The following is a 20,004-nucleotide window of genomic DNA, read 5'->3' as shown; positions in this document are numbered from 1 at the left end:
AACTCTTTCTGAGTAATACTGGCTATTGGACATACTAGACAAAGACTTCAAAACAGTTATTTAAATATGGTCAAAGAACTAAAGGAAACCATGTCTAAAGAACTAAGAGAAAATGTGGGAATGAGGTCTCATCAAATAGAAATCTTTAAAGAAATCAAATATTTAAAAAAGAATCAAGTAGAAATTCTGGAGTTAAAAAATGCAGGAACTTCAAATGAAAATGTCACTAGAGAGACTCAACACCAGAATTGAGCTGGCAGAAGAAGGTATCAGCAAACTTGAAGATAGGTCCATTCAGATTATCCAGACTGAAGAACAGAGAGAAGAAAAGAATGAAGAAAAATGAACAGAGTCTGAGATCTGTGAGATACCATTAAGCATACTACCATGTGCATAATGAGAGTCCCAGAAAGAAAGGAAAGAGAGAAAAAAGGAGGAAATAGATATTTGAGGAAATAAAACAGAAGACTTCACAAATTTGATGAAAAACATTAACCTACATATGGATGGAGCTCAATGAACTCTAAATAGAATAAACTCATAGAAATTCATATCTAGACATCATAATAAACATGCCAATAAATATAGACAAAAAGTCTTGAAAGCACCAAGAAAGAAGCAATTCATTACATATAAGGAATTCCTCAATAAGATTAACAGCTGATTTCACATCAGAAACCATGGACGCCAAAAGGCAGAGGGATGACATAAAATAGAAAAAGACTGCCAACCAGCTGTTCTTTGTACAGCAAAATTATTCTATAAGAATGAAGGAGAATTTAAGACATACTGAGGCAAACAAGAGCCAAAATAATTTATCATTAGCATAATTGCCCTACATTAAAAGGAGTCCTTCAAGCTAAAATAAAAGGACACTAGACAGTAACTTAAATCCACATGAAGAATAATGTGAATAGAGTACTGCAAATATATAGGTAAATATGAAAGTCAGCATAAATGTATTTTTGTTTGTAACAAATGTTTTTCAGAAAATAGAGGAGGAAGGAACATTTTAATGAACATTTCTCATTCTGTAAGGCCATTATTACCCTGATACCAAAATCAAACAAAAACATCACACACACACACAAAATACAGAGTAGTATCTGTTATAAATACAGATGTAAAAATAACAAAATACGAGCAAACATATCTAAAAACATGAAAAGGATTATACACCATGATCAATTGCAATTTATTCCAGACATGCAATGTTGGTTTAATATATGAAAATCAACTAATATAATACAACATATGAATAGAATAAAGGGCAAAACCACATCATCCCAATAGAAGCAGAAAAGCAATTGACAAAATCCAACACCCTTTCATGAAGATAGATCAACTCAGATTTTCCAGTCAACAAACTGTCAGTAGAAGAGCACTTTCTCAACCTGATAGCAGCATCATTAAGTAACATAATGTGTAATGATAAAATATGGAAGGCTGTCTCCATATGATCAGGAACAAGACAAAATTATCCACTCTTACCGCTTTATTCACTGTAAGTTCTAACTAGGGCAATTAGGCAAGAAGAGGAAATAAAAAGCATTCATATTGGAAAGGAAGACGTAACATGATACTTACTCACAGATGACCTAATATATATTAAAAATTCTAAGGAATCCACACACACACACAAAAACTTACTAGAAAACTAATAAAAAAAGTACAGCAAGGTTGCAGAATACAAGATCAATATACAAAAGTCAGTTGTATTTCTATACACTAGCAATGGACAATTCAAAAATGAAATTAAGAAAAAAATACCATTTATAATAGTATCACAAAGATTAAAATACATAGGGATGAATTTAACAAAAGAAGCATGAAACTTATGCTCTAAAACCTATAAAAATTATTCAAAAAAATTAAAGGAGACATATATAAATGAATACTTACTGTTTATGATTTTGAAGACTTCATTTTATTAAGATGGCAGTACTCCCCAAATTGATTTACAGATTCAGTGCAATCTCTATATAAAGATCTTAGCTGCCTTTTAAAAATTATTTTGAAGAAATGTACATGCTGATCTTAAAATTATTATGGAAAATGCAAGGCACGGAAAATAGCCAAAACAGTCTTGAAAAAGAAGAACAAAGTGGAAGGACTTACACTTGTTAATTTCAGAATTTACCTTCAAAGCCATAGTAATCAAACTGTGGTACTGGCATAGGGATAGACAACAGACATATAGATCAGTGAGAGACAAGACATAAACCCACAGATTTATGGGCAGTTGATTTTCAAAAAGGTGCCAAGACATTTCAGTAAGAAAAGAACAGTTGGCCGGGTGCGGTGGCCCAGACCTGTAATCCCAGCACTTTGGGAGGCCAAGATGGGCAGATCACGAGGTCAGGAGATCGAGACCATCCTGCCTAATGCAGTGAAACCCCGTCTCTACTAAAAAATACAAAAAAACTATCTGGGCGAGGTGGTGGGCGCCTGTAGTAGGAGAGGCAGGAGGCTGAGGCAGGAGAATGGCGTAAACCCGGGAGGCAGAGCTTGCAGTGAGCTGAGATCCGGCCACTGCACTCCAGCCTGGGCGACAGAGCGAGACTCCGTCTCCAAAAAAAAAAAAAAAAAAAAAAAGAACAGTCTTTTCAACAAATGTTTGGACAATTGAATAACCACTTACAGAAGCTGAACTACCTCACACCATATTTTAACATATCTAATCTGATCAAAGACCAAATGTAGGTCTAAAAAACTCTTAGAATAAAACACAGGCATGAGTCTTCATGACCTTTGGTCAGTCAGTAGTTTCCCCTGTATGACACCTAAAGCACAAGCAGCCAAAGACCAAATAGATACGTTGGATTCCATCAAAATTAAAAACCTTTTGTGCTTCAGGCCACGTGCAGTGGTTCATGCCTGTAATCCCAGCACTTTGGGAGGCCCAGGCGGGCAGATGACTTGAGGCTAGTTCGAGACCAGCCCGGCCAATGTTGCAAAACCCTACCCCTACTAAAAATACAAAAATTAGCCATGCGTGATGGTATGTGCTTGTGGTCCTAGCTACTCAGGAGGCTGAGGCAGGAGGATCACTTGAACCGGGGAGGTGGAGGTAGAGGTTGCAGTGAACCGGGATTACGCCGCTGCAAAAGAACATTATTAAGAAAGTTAAGAGATAAGTCATAGAATGTGAGAAAATGCTTGCAAATTATATGTTGATAAGGTTCTTACATCTAAAATATATGTTGAACAAAGTTACAACAAATTTAGTTCAATTTAGATCGAATAGGCTTTTATTTGCAATTCATGAATTGGGGCAGCATCCCATTCTACAAAATAGGTAAGAATTTCCACAGGGCATGACAGAACAGTGGGTTCTGTAAAGTAGGAACAAAAAACCCAGAAACAATAGAAAAAAGTGGGGCTCTCAGCTGCTGAGGTGGCAGGAGGAGTGGCAACAGCCAGGTAGCCCGGCTCCATAGAGGCTGGCACACCAGGGCTTGTAAGCACTGAGCACCGAACAGGCGCCTTTCCTGCTGACAAGAAGCCCAACTAGAAGGTGAGTCCAGCAGAAGGGGAAGTGAAGGAAGAGCCCAAGAGGAGATTCGTGCAATTGTCATCTAAACCTGCTCCTACAAAAGCGGAAATGAAGCCAAAAAAGGCGGTCATGAAAGGATAAATCTTCAGACACAAAAGGGAAACCAAAGGCAAAAGGGGAGCAAAAGGAAAACTGGCCAAAGTGGCTAACCAAGAAACTGAAGAAGACTTACCTGCAGAAAACGAAGAAACTAAAACCCAGGAGAGTCCTGCCTTCAATGAAGGCTGAGGGAAAGAAGCCAAGTCTGTCTGGTGATAAAATGAGTTTGGGTAAAAAAAAAAAATAGCCAAGTCCGATTAATATCATCTACTGTGTTTTAGTAGTCCCCGTCTCCCTCCTTGTACAATCCAGAGGAATATTTTTATCAACTATCTTGTAAATGCAAGTTTTTTAGTCACTCAGGGAACATTTTTAAGAAGGAGGGAATCCCACCTCATCCTATTTTTTAAGTGTAAATGCTTTAAGAGGTGAAATCATTCGCTGGTTGTTTATTTTTTGGTACAACCAGAAAATAGTGTGGAATATTGAATTATGGGAGGCTTTGACTGTCTTGAGTGTCAGCTTAACATTCCGTAGATAGGGGGTTAGTTCTTATATCCTCTAATACTAAGCATACTAAATGACAATATGGAGTCACGGTCCTGCATTTAATGTCTTGAAGATTTTAAATTACTTCCATTCCCGTGTTCTTTTTTAGTAGAATTGTTTCCTTATAAAAACCACTCTTTGATCATGGCTTTCCCCGTCAGAATTGTGTGCACTCTGTGACACCTTTGGTTATGGTAGTCCTATATTTTCCTAATAACATTGTTAGTGTGTTGTGAAAGATTGAAAATTAGAGTATATAGTGTATATGGTATTAAATTGTGAGTTGCTGGGATGTATTTAACAGCTTATCAACATGTGAAGATACTGGTACTTGATCGCCTCTTAAGGAAAATTTCCCTCCAAATTTAAGCTGGAAAGTCCCTGGAATAACCTCTTAAAGTACATGGTGGCTGGGTGCGGTGGCTAATGCCTGTAATCCCAGTACTTTGGGAGGCCGAGGCAGGCAGATCACCTGAGTTCAGGAGTTTGAGACCAGCCTGGCCAACATGGCAAAACCCTGTCTCTACTAAAAATACAAAAATTAGCTGGACATGGTTGTGGGCGCCTATAATCGCAGCTACTCAGGAGGCTGAGGCAGGAGAATCACTTGAACTCAGGAGGCAGAGGTTGCAGTGAGCCAAGATGGCACCAATGCACTCCAGCCTGGATGACAAGAGCAAAACTCCATCTGCGGGGAGTGGGGTGGGAAAAACATGACATTTTAGATTTTTGGTACTTATATTAAAAATGTTTGCAAATTGAAATGTGTGTGTACTGATTTTCAACACAACAATAAAATCTCAATTATGAAAGAATATTTCGAAGAAAAAAGAAAAAAGCAGATTGGAGTTGAGCACAGTAGCATGTGCCTATAGTCTCAACTACTCTGAGACTAAGCAGGATCAAGACAAGAGGATCATTTGAGCCCAGGAGTCCAACATGGGCAACATAAGAAGATCCTAACCACTTTAATTAAAAAAAAAGAAAGAAAAGAAAAGAAAGAAAGAAAAAAGAAAGAGGATTGGTTAACATCAGTTTACTTCAGGTAATTTATGAAGGTAAAAGCAGAGAGGCTTTTCTTATTACTCAGACTCAGGTTGACTGGACCCTTTCTGATTGGTTGCTGTGCATCTCTTGTTTTCAGGAAAAATTGCTCAATTGGGAAAATCTACCTATTTCCTCAAAGTTTCATTTTGATCATGTGGCACTTAGCATGAGTGACTATTTTTATTTTGTCTGGTCTGTTGGGGCCTACTGCAGGAGCTCTGTTCAAAACAGTAGCCTCCCGTAAAAGTTGAGTAACATATGTAAATAACTGTTACAATTCAACAATAAACAGACAACCAAATTTTTTAAAAGGGAAAGGATTTAAGTGGACATTCCTTAAAATAAGAGGCCAATAAGCACATGAAAAAAATGCTCAACATCGTTAGTCATTATGGACTAGTCAGAACCACTGTGAGAAATCACTTCGTACCCATTAAGATGACTGTAATAAAAAAGGCAGATAATAACAGTTAATGGTGAGTTTGTGGAGAAATTGAAACCCCCATACATTGCTGGTGGGAATGTAAAATGGTGCAGCCACTGTGGAAAACAGTCCGGCAATTCTTTAAAAAGTTTAAAACTTTTGGGCTTCAAAGGCATTATCAAGAAAGTGAAAAGACAACTCAGAAAATGGGGGGAAATATTTACAAATCATGTCTAATAAGGGACTTTTACATCCAGTTTATAAAGAATGCTTCCAACTCAACAATAAAAGGGCAATCCTTTTGTTGTTGTTATTGTTGAGACAGCGTGTTGCCCTGTCCCCCGAGGCTGGAGTGCAGTTTTGTGGTCATGGCTTACTGCAGCCTTGATCTCCTGGGCTCAAGTGATCCTCCCACCTCAGCCTCCTGAGGTGGCCTCCTGGTGGCCTCATACCACCATGCCTGGCTTAATTTTTTTTTCTTTTTTTAATTTTTATACAGACAAGATCTTGCTATGTTGCCCAGTCTGGTCTCAAACTCCTCAGCTCAAGCTGTTCTCCCACCTTGGCCTCCCAAAGTGCTGAAATTAGAGGCATGAGCCACCAGGCCCCGCTATGCCACCCAATTTTTTAAAATGGGAAAGTAAAAAAAAAAATAATAATTACTTTATGATCCAGAAATTCTGCTGCTAGGTATATAATGAAGAGAATTGAAGACATATATTCACATTAAAACATGTACACAAATGTTCAGATTAATTTGGCCAAATAATGGAAACAGCCCAATTGTCCATCAGCTAGCGACTGATGAGTAGATAAACAAAATGTGGTAGACCCATATAATGGAGTATTATTCAGCCATAAGAAGGAATGGAGTATTGATTCATGGTACAACATGGATGAATCTTGAAAACATCACGTAAAGTGAAAGAAGTCAGACAAGGCTACACATTGTACGAGCCCATTTATATAAATTCTCCAGAATATGCAAATCCATAGAGTCAGAAAGTAGATTAATGGTTGCCAGGAGCTGGAAGGAAGGGGAATGGGGAGTGACCTCTAATAGGTATGAGGTTTCTTTTTGGTATGATGAAAATATTCTGAAACTGGATAGTCATGATGGTTGCACAACTTTGTGAATGCACTAAAAACTACTGAATTGTACACTTCAAACAGACATATTTTATGGTATGTGGATTACATTTTGACTTAAAATATATTTCCTAGATTTAGATTTACTACTTTATTCTTTTTTGCTCCTGGAAATTTAAAGCCTTGTTTCCTTTTCCCCTCATCCCCCACAACCCATTTTTGTTGCTCAGCAATCCCTCTCGGTGATACCTCCAAAATATATTGAGTCTTCTTTTATTTTCTATCAGCTCAGTAGTCCTGGACACTGTCATTCTTTGTCTCTATAGCTGTACTAGGTACCTCACTGATCCTCCTGCTTCCAGTCTTGGCTCACTCCACCCCCACACCTCCCATTAATTTATTCTCCAAAAAAATAGCCAGAAAATTGTTCTTAAAGAATTAAATGTATCATGGCTTTTCCCTGCTCAAAACACTTCAATAAAATCCAGACCCCCTAAGTGACCTAAAATGTCTGTATGATCTGGCACGTACCTGCCTCTCTACTTTCATCTCCTACCAAGATCACACTGTTACTAATCTCATGTCACAATTGGCCTTTCTCTGCTTGAACTCAGCAAAGTCTTTCATGCTCTAGGGCTTTTGCTCATGTAGATCCCTTTGCTTAGAACACACTTTCCTACTGCTCCTGTCATAGCTGCCTTCAATCTTCCTTAAAGTCATCCCCTCAAATAGACCTGTGACCATTGTAACTGAAAAAGCAAACCCTTGCTCTGCTTTCTCCATCTGAGCCCTAATATTTATTTTCTTAATAGCATTTATTGCAGCTGGTGGGGTTTTCATTTTATTGCTTGTTTACTCTTCTCTCTTTAAATCTGTTTTTCCTCACTAGACTTTCAGACAGGGGCCATATTATTATAGATCATGATTGTTTCCCTAGTGTCTAATGCAGCCCATGTCACTTCGTAGTGTTCAATACATACTTATTAAATGACCAACTGAATGAATTAGAGTATTTTGCAAATAATCCTGGGATATTTAACCTTTCTTACTCAGTGTAGCATTTTAAGATAGATATTCCTTCATTTGATAGATATTCCTTTTTCCACAAATGTACTTCTAAGAGTTAAATAAGATTGGCCCCAAAATTATCCTTCAAGAAACTCAACTATTGACATTTTATCTCTCTGAAAAAATTCCACATTTATGTTTTACTATTTTCATTACTGTTAAGTTTTTCTTGTTCTCAATGCAGAGTGATGGCTGTTTTAGTACTTCAGGTGGAATTCGTCCTTTTCATCTTCAAAACTGGAAGCAGAAAGTTAATCAGACTAAGAAAGCAGAATTCGTACGCACAGCAGAAAAATTTAAGAATCAGTAAGTATAAGAATATTATCTTCAAATAACATTACTAGCCATTTTATAATGGACAATAAAAAATTAATTCTACCCTACCTAGTCTCACATTAAGTTATAAAATTGTAATCACTAGCCTGTCAAATATAACAAGAGAAAGATGGGAGGTATGAAATGGACAAATAATAGGCTATTTAATATAAAGTTAATTGTAAGTAGAGTAATTTCAGTTTTATTTTTACAATTTTGAATCTGTGTATTTCAAGGGAAATAAAATAGCTGTTTCTTTAGATTTTGTATAACAAATAACAGACAATCTATTTTCACTTTATAACTAAACGCCTGGTAAATGTTTTTGAGGAAGTGAATAGTTTTTGTGTTTTTTTATTATATATGTATGAAAGTGTTTTATAAATGACAAACATCATATATTTAAATTGTTCTTCTTCCATTTTACAAATGAGGATGTTGAGGATCATAGAGGATGAACATCTTTCCATAGGTTACATGCTTAATAAATGGTGTCTGAGGGACTCCTAGGTTGGCTCCAGCCACTCTGAAAGCCATCATTCTTACTAACCAGTGTTGTTCACCAGCAAGCCTATTTGAATATGTGGGTGTGATCTCACTAAGGAAGACAGTGAATCATTTTAATGAAAAGTCAGTACTCTTACTTTTTTTTTTTTTTTTTCAGTGCATTTTTAATTGATCTCACTTCCTTGGTTTCTGCCCCTTTCAGATCTGCCCATTGTGACCAAGCTATTTGAGAAGCTTCCATTTATTTAAAATTTTCAATATATATGAACTTCTTCTTTAAACAACCAGTGATATTTATTGAATGTTCAATGTTGTCAGCAGTACCAGCATATGATAAATATGAGGAATGTTAAAGAAAAATTGGAACTCAAGGCACCCCACTCTACCCTACAGTTGAGAGCTTTATCAAAACATTGCTTTGAACCTACATAGTATCAATTTGCCAAAGAACATGAGAAAAGGAGCCTATTATAAGGAATGGTCTCTGGATCAGAATTGGTGGCAGTTCTCTATTTAGAAATTCTACCAATGAAAAAGTGTACTGTTAGAATTTTGAAAAGCTATACCATATTTTAGCTTTTGGAGATTGAATTCTCCTTGCATTTATATAATACTTTTGTCTTTTCCCCCAACTTTATTGAGGTATAACTGACAAATAAAAATTATATATATTTAATGTCTACAGTGTGGTGTCTGGATGTACATATACATTGCAGAATGATTACCACAATCAAGCTAATTAACATATTCATCACTTCACACAGTTACCTTGTGTGTGTGTGAAGGGTTGAGAATATTTAATATCAACGTTCTTAGAAAAGTGAGCTGAGATTTTCATTATGTTAAGCGAAATAAGCCATACACAGAAAGACAGACAATGCATGATCTCATTTATATGTGGAATCTTAAAAAAGTCAAACTCAGAAATAGAGAATAGAGTGGTGATTACCAGAAATCTGGGGGTGATGAGGTGGGAGTGGGGATAATGGGGAGATGTTGGTCAAAGGGTACAAGTTATAAAATAGAAAAGACCTGGAGACCTAATGTACAGCATGGTGACTATAGTTAATAATAATGTATTGTATACTTGAAGTTGTTAATACCTATATCTTTAGTATTCAGAATTTGAAAAAAATACAATTATTTAAAATTTCCAAAATGCATTACTCTAGATTGAAGTAGATTCTAGGTTAGAGGTTCCGTTTTATGTTTCTTTCTAGATAGGGTAATGTCCACCAAATGGTTAATATCCATAGATACAGCAACCAGTGTGTTTTACAGTTCTGAGTAGGCTTCTTCATCTGTTTTAAGGCATTGGAAAAACTCACTAAAGGAATATTAGAAAAACTCATTGTAAGAGTGTTTCTGTCTAATAATTCACATAAACACAAAGGAAAAACCACTATCTATAATATCATTTGGTTTTATTTTTAGAATAGGTAATATATTTACATGGTTCAAAAATCAAAATATATCAAAGGGTACCCAGTGGAAAGTCTCAGTTTTACTCTTGATCCAAGCCACCCAGTTCCTTTCCACTCAGTTAACCCACTAGTTTTGGTTTCTTATGTATCCTTCCACAGATATTTTATGTGTTTATAAAGAAATATAAATATATATTCAGATTTTTCCTTTTTTGTGTAAATGGTAGCATACTGTCCACATTGCTCTGCATCTTGTTTTTTTTTTTTTTTTTCCCTTAAGTGTATATCTTAGATAACAAGGAATTGTAGAATTTGCTAGGCACAATAATGGCATTATAGTTAGGTAAGCCAAATATCTGTACTCTCTCGAGGCACACACAAAAGTTTGTTGGGGTGAAATTGCGTAATGTAATGGATTTACTTGAAAATACTTAAGCTAAGCTAAGCAAAGCAAAGGTAGATGTAATGGATTTACTTGAAAATACTTAAACTAAGCAAAGCAAAGATAGATGGATAGATGAAATGAGAGGTAAAACTGCTGAATCAGGGTGAGATGAAAGGCATATCAGATGATGGGGGTCAATTTACCATTCTGTCCTTTTGAATATGTCTAACATTTTCCTACAAAAACTTTGTTATAAAAAGAGGTTATCTTGGAGATCTTTTTCTGTCAGTACATAGAACAGAATACCACTGTATCATATTCCAGTGTATAAATGTAATATGATTTATTAACCTGCCCATATTTATGGATGTTTAGGTTATATTCAATCTTTTTTTAATAACAAACAGTGCTGCAATTAATTACCATCCCCACGTAGGTCAACATTATTTGTTTTTGAGTATATCTTCAGGATAAATTCCTGAAAGGAAATACTGGGTCAGAGATAAATGAATTTGCAATGTGATAAATATTGCTAAATTGCCGTCCGTAGACAACAGTTCCATCAACAATGTGTGAGAAGACATGTTTTCTCACAGTTTTGTCAACAAAATATATTAAATTTGTGATTTTTTTGCCGATATGATAGGTGTACATTGTCACTGTGATAGTTTTAATTTGCGTTTCTTCTATTGAGGAGGTTGAGCATGTTTTCATTTTTGTCAACTTGTCTCCATTAATTAGCACATTTTCAATATCCTTATAGGTTAATATTTCTAATCCCGGAAAATGGAAAGTAAGTTGAGTTTGTCATGAACTAAAAACTGTTGAGTGATATAAAGTTGTAGCATATCCCATGTCCATGGCAGACGTTTCTTTTTATCATAGTAATTTTCCCCATCTGCAACCAGAGCCTAGGTGAACTTCCCAGTCCTCAACACAGGACTCCATATCTGTCCTCAGTCCATTAGAGTTGCCAGGTGGGACTGAAATCTATTTGATATCTTTATCTACCCATTACTTCTCCTCACAAACAATAGAAGTTACCTAAACACACATGCTAAGACATGATCCCCTCAGCCTTTGGAGCAGTGCGGTGGGCTCTGGGGCAGTCTCATCTGTCTACCCCCATGTGTCTTATGAATATTAAATTTTTCTCTATGGGCAGTCAGACGCTGTGGCTCATGCCTGTAATCCCAGCACTTTGGGAGGCCAAGGTGGGAAAATTACTTGAGGTCAGGAGTTTGAGACTAGCCTGGCCAACATGGTGAAACTCTGTCTCCACGAAAAATACAAAAATTAGCCAGGCATGGTGGTGGGTGCCTTTAGTCCCAGCTACTCAGGAGGCTGAGGCAGTGGAATTGCTTGAACCAGGGAGGCGGAGGTTACAGTGAGCTGAGATCGCACCACTGCACTCCAGCCTGGGTAACAGAGCGAGACTCCATCTCAAAAAAAAAAATTATCTATGTGTGGCAAAGTGGAAAAGATTGGGAAACTGGTATAGTTGCCTCTCAGGTTGTGTGAATTAAGTCAATGGCCAGAGATGCTCCACCACTTATTAAATCCAAGATTAGTGGAGAAATATTCACATTAATTTCCACCTTCTGGGAGAAAGAAACACGTTAAGAAAATTAATTTTTTCTGGGCATGATGGCTCACGCACTTTGGGAGGCTGAGGTGGGCAGATCACTTGAGCTCAGGAGTTCAAGACCAGTTGGGGCAACATGGCAAAACCCTGTTATCTACCAAAAAAAAAAAAAAAAAATTAGCAGGGCATGGTGATGCGCCCCTGTAGTCCCTGCTACTCGGGAGACTGAGGTTGGAGGATTGCTTGAGCCAGGGAGGTCAAGGCTGCAGTGAGCTAAGATGGTACCGTGGCACTCCAGCCTGGGTAACAGAGCCAGACCTTGTCTCAAAAAAAAAAAAAAAAAAATGTAATTTGAAAATTAATTTCTTTGCCCAATCAAAAAAGTTTCTCAGTAGTGCTTTATTTTGTTTTTGTTTTCTCTTAGGGTGCAAACTAACAACGAGAACTTACTGGTAGATAGACTAAATCCAAGGGGCAGAGACGTGCTGAAAGAAGCTCTGAAGTAAATGTAGACAGTAGTCATTAAATACACGAACTTTCCTGTCTTTGTAGATGGTTAGTCTCTTGAAGTTTTAGTTGTATTAATAATATTAATAACTTGCATTTCCATAGTATACTTGTACTGTACAGAGATCTCCCACATATATTATCTCATTTGATGTGAATAATAGACCTATTAGATAGTGGAGAGCTGTTATTATTCACATTTTAGTGATGAGGAGGTTCATACTGGGAGAGGTTAACCATCTCGGCTGAGGTTACAAAATTAATAGCATCTACTATTGAAAGCAGTCATCAGCAGTAATGGCCATTTTCAGGCTCCAGTGAGATTGAGTTTGAATCAATAATCAAAAGCTTATGCATTTTCAAAGCAAATGTATATCCACATTTTCTTAAATTATCATTTTATGATTGAAATAGCAGTTCAAATTATAGCTGTTTTTGATTGAAATTAACTCTTCCAGCAATTATTCTGACTAATGTTTTGACTCCTTAGCCGTATTAACCAAAGTAATTATTTTTATTCTATACATGAATTAATCCAAATGTAAAATACTGATTATCAAGTGTCTTCATATTTTAAGCTATTAAAAATATATTTAAATCATATTTATACTATTTGTTTCTTTTCCTAAAGAGTAATTAACATGGAAAAAGATAAACACAGTCATTTCTACAACCAAAAAAGTGACTTCAGAATTGAGCATAGTATGCTAGAAGAATTGGAAAATAAATTAATTAACAGCAGGAAAACAGAAAGTAAGTTGAGTTTCTGATGAACTAAAAACTGTTGAGCGATATAAAGTTGTAGTTTTACCCTGTGCTTTGTCTTTGTGCATTGACTGTGTTGTGTTCTCTATAGAGTCAGTTCTGTATTAACTGTGTTATATTCTCTATATTTTATTTGGTAAAATTTGTCTTTTAGGGACATGTGTTTATTCTTTCACGTCACTATTTAGTCATACTAACTGGATTGTTTTCTGTTGTATATTTCTTCAAATTTAACAAGAAAAAGAGGATTTGGGGGATATTTTTGGTTGACAAACCAGCAAATGCCATTATAATTTTTTAAAAGCAGAGTGATTTCTGGGCTGTCTGATGTTAGCTCATTACCCTGGCATTGTTGACTGAGCCCTGGATTCAGTAAGCATCAACAGATTCAAAGCTATAATTAGTAGTTGTATGAAGTGATCAAGTCAAATAATTGCATAAACCTGAGTTTCCTTGTCTACATTCTAAAACTTGTACCTCAGGAGAGCCGTACTGTGCATCTGATGAGATAATATATAAAAACGCACCTTATAGATAGATTGTACATGACTATGTTCTTTTGTTTGTTATGAATATTAATCATTGTCAATAGTGTACTAAATGTTACCTTTAAAGAATTCTGAGAGTACTTGTTTCATTGTAGTGTTAGATTCTGCATGTTGTAAAATCTTTATAATAAAGGAAAAATAATGGTTATCAAATAACTAAGCTTTATAAAATATTAAGACACTGTGAAGAGATGAGACTGCTCATGATACTCCCTTATCATCAATTAAAATAAATTCCTAGTGATTTTTTTCTTTCAGAATATAAGGTTACACCATTTTTTAAAAGAAAATATTACACTACTTTAAAAAGTTATCCTTTGTCAAGCAGTGGCAGGAGTAATTTTCCTTCTTTTATTGGAATGACAGCAGGACCTAATATAAACACCAGATTTCCAGTTATCTCTTCTCTTTGATACATTGAAAAACCTAGACACCCCTGATTCAATATTTCTTTATTTCCCTCAGTTATTTTGTAGACAACTGGGAGGCTGATTTTTCTATGTCTCAGTAATGCCAATAAGTAAAATTTTGTGCAAATTTTAGTTCACTTGATTTTCCCTTTATTATGGCAACTTGATTTGTACCAATCTATTTCCCTTTGTTCTACAGTTTTGCTCTTATTTAGTAACACTTTATGTTTTTCCTGTCTAGGAGGGTAAAGAATGCTTGTCTTAGTATGAAGGTAGAGAAGTTTTCCCTTCATATATTACAGCTAAGCAGTAGAAATACCTATTCCTTACCTCAAATATCATGCCACAATTTTAGCCTGCATTTATGTCATACTGTACTTAAATGATTTGTCTATATATCCAAATGAATAAATAAAATAAAAAGATTATCAGCCCTGTAGTGATATTTTGGTAGCTGATCAAACTAAAGCTAAAATAAAACAATAAAAAACACTTTCCTAAGTACTAGAGAAGTTTCTTGACCTAAAGTTCAACAGTAAGACCCTACAAAGCAAATTACAAAAAGTTTCTGCCTTTATGGAATTCTTGAATTTTAATGAAAAACACGGAACAAGCCAAACTTGTCATATACATATTAAGAGGTTTATTTTAGATATTCACACTGACTGCAAACCTATACGTAAACTTTTTCTTAAAAAATAATTACTTTTAAGGACTTTTGTACAGAGCCTTTGATGCTTCTTGCTCATTTGTGGAAAAGTTGCAAAAACAAAAAAGGGGAGGGTGCATAAAGTACCCTAAGATGATAAAATAATAATATTACTATTATAGGAATGTGAATGTTTTGACATTAGCCTAGTAATTTAGTAAATATTAAAGTAAGATTAATGCTTCAGAAAAGAAAATATGAAAGAAGAATCCTTCATGCTGATAAAGATGATTTGGAAACATCATTGAGACTCTCACTTACTTTTTAGGCTTTATTGTGGGCCTAATATTTTACTACAGGCTGGTCCTTTGGTTGAGCTTGGCAACCTGTGGCACAGTATACCACTGAATGATACCCGAGGCACCTCCTCAGGGCTGTGACAGTGATATCAATGAATATCACCTGCCCCTTTCCTAGAGGATTTGGTTGGATGAAATTAATTCTCAATGGGAAATTTCTCAGTATTCACAGAATTAGATAGTTTTAATATTCCCACAATACAGTTAACATGAAATTCTATTTCCATAAATTATAACAAATTAAAAAGAAACGAAACACTATTAAAGAACAAAACAATGCTGAAACTGCTAATATTTACATCTAAAACAATGTCCAATAACTCAGTCTACACAGAGGAAGAGAAAAAGACATTTCCTTAGCACAGGTTATAGTAAGACTTAACCCATTATGCTTTTCAATATTGGAAGATATTGAAAAATGCTTTATTTACAGCAAAGGTACTTAAAGTATTAATGTTTTGACATAAATAACTATCTTTTGTTCTTTATTTAATTGCTCTAGGCTTTTACTAACAGTGATCAGTCTTACATGTAGAATCCTGAATTATAACCACATTTGTCACAGAATTATTTTCAAGGGCATACTTCTTCCTTATAGGAGCAAAAATCCAGCAACAATTGGCCAAAATACATAACAATGTAAAGAAACTGCAGCATCAGTTAAAAGATGTGAAGCCTACACCTGATTGTAAGTGAATTGAAATATAATCTTTCTTACGTGTTAGTATTTTCTATTTGGCATTAATGGAGCTCTACTTTATTGGTTAGGACTTAATAAATTTATTAATGGAGCTAAACTCTATCAGTTAGGCTTTAATAAGTTTGCAGTGGGGAACTATAATTGGGCATTTCTGTGTGTATCTGTTAAAGTATTATCAAATCCTTACAAATTATAAGGTAGGCAGAACACATACTAGTGTCATTTACAGGACTGGGAAATCTGTGTTATAGAAAGGTTTAAAAACAGCTAATTAAGGGGAAAAAAGATTGATTTCCTTAATCCTATCCAGTATTTTCCCTTCATTTGCTTTTTGAAATAATTATCTTTGAGAGGCATTTCTAATGCATAAGGAAAGGTTAAACAGATTTACAACAAATGCTAGTGTTTAGAAAAAAATCCCACAAATTATATTCCTACCTCCTTGCTTAATGTAACATTCATTCCTGAGAATCAAAGCAATAAATTAAAGGGCTCAGGGTGTATGGACTTAGGAATCAGACAGGTGTTGTGTCAAACCCTTGATCTTTCATTTGTTAGCTATGTAATTTTAGGCAAGTTACTTGATATCTCTGAGATTTCATTTCCTCAGCTCTAAAATGGAGATAATTATGATATGAGTGTATAGGGAAAAAATCTGTAATCAGAAAAAATTGCAATCATAAAAATTCACTTTTGAGCACAGCTTTCTTATGCCTTAGGCTAAGAAATGTTTTAGGGGAACACTCCACTTTTTCTTCCTAATATTTAACTTTTAGCCATATGGGAAAATGACACAAAATAATTCTCCGTGTTTCTTTTACAGTTGTTGAGAAGCTCAGAGAAATGATGGAAGAAATTGAAAATGCAATTAATACTTTTAAAGAAGAGCAGAGGTTGATGTATGTTTTAAACTCATTTTAATATAAAATTATTGACTTTTTTTTTAATAACTGGCCCCACTAGGTTTTTGTATATAATGCATTCTGTTATTATGTATTTGAGTCTTACACAAAAGCAATATAATATCTTTCTTGTTTTTGGGTTTAGGTGGCTTTTCATGTTTAAAGTGAAATTTTATTCATATTTAGTTACTATAAAATTCCCGAATAAGAATTTGAAAGATTGTTTTTAATCTCTGAGGAGACCCTTTTAAGGCTTAGATTTATAAATGTTAATAATGTTAAGTGGAGAAGATGATATAAAGAGTCAGGTATCTTAAATTTGATGGAAAATGAAGGGTTAATATGGATTGTCTTCTTATTCAAACTTTATTTTTAAAATTTTAGATATGAAGAGCTAATTAAAGAAGAGAAGACAACTAACAATGAGTTGAGTGCCATATCAAGAAAAATTGACACATGGGCTTTGGGTAATTCAGAAACAGAGAAAGCTTTCAGAGCAATCTCAAGCAAAGTTCCTGTAGACAAAGTAACACCAAGTACTCTTCCAGAAGAGGTACTAGATTTTGAAAAATTCCTTCAGCAAACAGGAGGGCGACAAGGTGGCTGGGATGATTATGATCACCAGAACTTTGTAAAGGTGAGAAACAAACATAAAGGGAAGCCAACATTTATGGAAGAAGTTCTAGAACACCTTCCTGGAAAAACACAAGATGAAGTTCAACAGCATGAGAAGTGGTATCAAAAGTTTCTGGCTCTAGAAGAAAGAAAAAAAGAGGTAATAATTACAATAGCTATTATTCATTCTGTGTTTCCATGTCCTAGGCACTGTACTAAACACTTAACATGTCTCATTAACTTTACAGCAATCCCATGAAGTGTGTTTATAGTTCCCCTCCCCCCACAATCTAATAGAAGATGAAACTGAGGCATTGAAGTTAAGTAATTTTGGCCAGGCACAGTGACTTACACCTGTAATCCCAGCACTTTGGGAGGTTAAGGCGGATGGATCGCTTGAGCTCAGGAGATCGAGACCAGCCTGGGCAACATGGCAAAGCCCCGTCTCTACAAAAAATATAAAAAAATTAGCTTGGCATGGTGGGACCTGTGGTCCCAGCTACTTGGGAAGTGGAGGTGGGAGGATTGCTTGAGCCTAGGAGGTTGAGGCTACAGTGAGCTGTGATTGCACCTTTGCACTCTAGCCTGAGCGAGACCTAGTCTCAAGAAAAGATAAAAATGAAAAAAGAAAGTTATTTTACCCATTTAATAGAACGACATTTGCACTTCCTCATAGCCAAACATGTGTCCCTCACAAATAACACAATGGGACAAAAAGCCTCTGATTATGGGTCCAATCCTCTGTATCCACTTCTCAGAAATGTGAGCAATCCAGATCCACTGAGACTTTTGAAAAAAGTCATCTTACCAGCAAAGGCCACATTGTTTTTATGGAAACATCAAGAGGCAGTAGAAAAAATGCTTTGACTATTAAACATTTATTTGAGATTTTTAAACTTCAACCATATTGCTTATTTTAAAGACTCAAAAGGTTAGCTACCCCAGAAAATAAAACAACACCTGATTGTGGCAGATACCTAAAAATGTCCATTTTTACAAAAATATTACTCTGGCTTTACATTAGATCAATATTTCTTAACCTTGATACTATTGACATTTGGAGCTAGATAATTCTTTGTTGTAGGGGCCTGTTCTATGCATTATAGGATGGCATCCCTGGTTTCCAGTGAGTAGATGCTTATAATACCTCCTTAACTGTGATTATCAAAAATGTCTCTAGCCAGATATCCACTGGAGGGGAAAAATAGCCCCTAGTTGAGAACCACAGTAAATCAGTCTTTTTTTTTTTTTTTTTTTTTTTGTAGAGTTCAGTGGTGATGAAGTTTGACTTACCTAGTTTAATAAAAAAGTTGTGTTTATTCCATAGATGGCATACCTAAGGAGTATTAAAGAAATAATTGAGTCCATGTTTAGTCTAAAGTTTTAGAGGGAGTAGCTGCATTTTTGTTGTTCTTGTCATTCCCTTCCCTCCCTCCAGCAATAAATTGAATGTAGGGAAATTGACTTTTCAGGTTTCAAGAAAAATGTTTGAAACATAAGTCATTTGGGCTTTTTTTCCCCAGGATACTGAAAACATGGGATTCTCAAAGTGGTCCCTAGTCCAGCAAAATCAGCATCACCTGGGACCTTATTAGAACTTAGCAGGCTCCAACTCCAGACCTGATTAGAACTGTGAGGGTAGGGCCCAGAAATCTATGCTTTACCAAGTCCTCTAGTTTATTCTGCTAATGAAAACCACCTCTTTAGGAAACAGAAACAGACACACTGCTTCTTGTGATAAAAGTAAACCCCTCGGATTCTAGCTTATTCTCCTTGTTCCCATCTGCTCTATTTCCTGGTATTTGATGACTGATATGTCATCAGTTTGATAGGATATGAGCAAGATGTAGGGGTGAGATAGAAGGGTTTTTGAAAGTGGAGGTGCCATTTACTGAAGTAGGGCATGTTGGAGGAAGAAAGGGAAGTTTGGAGGAAAATATCAGGAGTTCAGTTTTAAATCTAGGGAGTTTTAAGATGTTGAGTAGGAAATTTACCATTTTTATCTCCCACTTCCTTTAATATATCATGTGTTGTTAATAAGTGAAGATATTATACTGACATTTTCAGACATGCGCTGAACTTTCTGGCCTGAATGCCCTTGCTTATCTTGTTCTCACTTTCTGGAACCTCCATTCTTTCTTTCCCCCTCCAATCCCAGCTTATCAAAATTGGCCCAGATCAGATGTTGCCTCCTCCTTGCCCACCCAAACATAAGTAGCTTCCCTCAGGATTTCACTAACACTTACACCTTTTATATGATGTGTCATGGTATGCCCATGTTGAATTTCATCTAGAACAGTGCTGCTCAGACTTGGTCCATGGACTAAATATGGGTTTGCAAACTGTTACTGGTTTACAGTGGGATAAAATGGTTGCACCAGAATTAACTATGCAGTGAACACCGTTTAGTTCAGTTGGCTTTTTTTTTCCATAGAAAATTTTCACATTGGAAGAAGCAGTGCATTGATTTGCCTTTTGACACAAATTCCTGATATTTTTGCAGACTGGTATTTTGAGTAGCACTGTACTAGATGGCATTTGGTGTAGCTTTAATATTGTTT

At 35.7% G+C, this 20,004-nt stretch overlaps 1 protein-coding gene across 4 annotated transcripts in view; it reads left to right on the top strand.

Moving 5' to 3' along the window:
• The window catches only part of CCDC112 (coiled-coil domain containing 112), a 29,732-nt gene that overhangs the window by 4,278 nt on the left and 5,450 nt on the right, over nucleotides 1–20,004 (top strand). For 3 of the 4 annotated variants that reach the window (XM_003900008.3, XM_003900009.5, XM_009208910.4), the window contains exons 2-6: nucleotides 7,957–8,078; nucleotides 13,127–13,248; nucleotides 15,825–15,914; nucleotides 16,750–16,825; nucleotides 17,213–17,603. In XM_003900008.3, coding sequence (XP_003900057.1) covers nucleotides 7,957–8,078; nucleotides 13,127–13,248; nucleotides 15,825–15,914; nucleotides 16,750–16,825; nucleotides 17,213–17,603 — 801 coding nt within the window. Of the gene's footprint in view, nucleotides 1–7,956; nucleotides 8,079–12,455; nucleotides 12,544–13,126; nucleotides 13,249–15,824; nucleotides 15,915–16,749; nucleotides 16,826–17,212; nucleotides 17,604–20,004 lie in introns of those variants that run through there. The other variant, XM_031666407.1, reaches the window with a different exon arrangement.

This window comes from Papio anubis, chromosome 5 (genome assembly GCF_008728515.1).
Source record: "Papio anubis isolate 15944 chromosome 5, Panubis1.0, whole genome shotgun sequence".
Lineage (NCBI taxonomy): Eukaryota > Metazoa > Chordata > Mammalia > Primates > Cercopithecidae > Papio > Papio anubis.
This window is presented reverse-complemented; position numbering and strand designations above follow the sequence as displayed.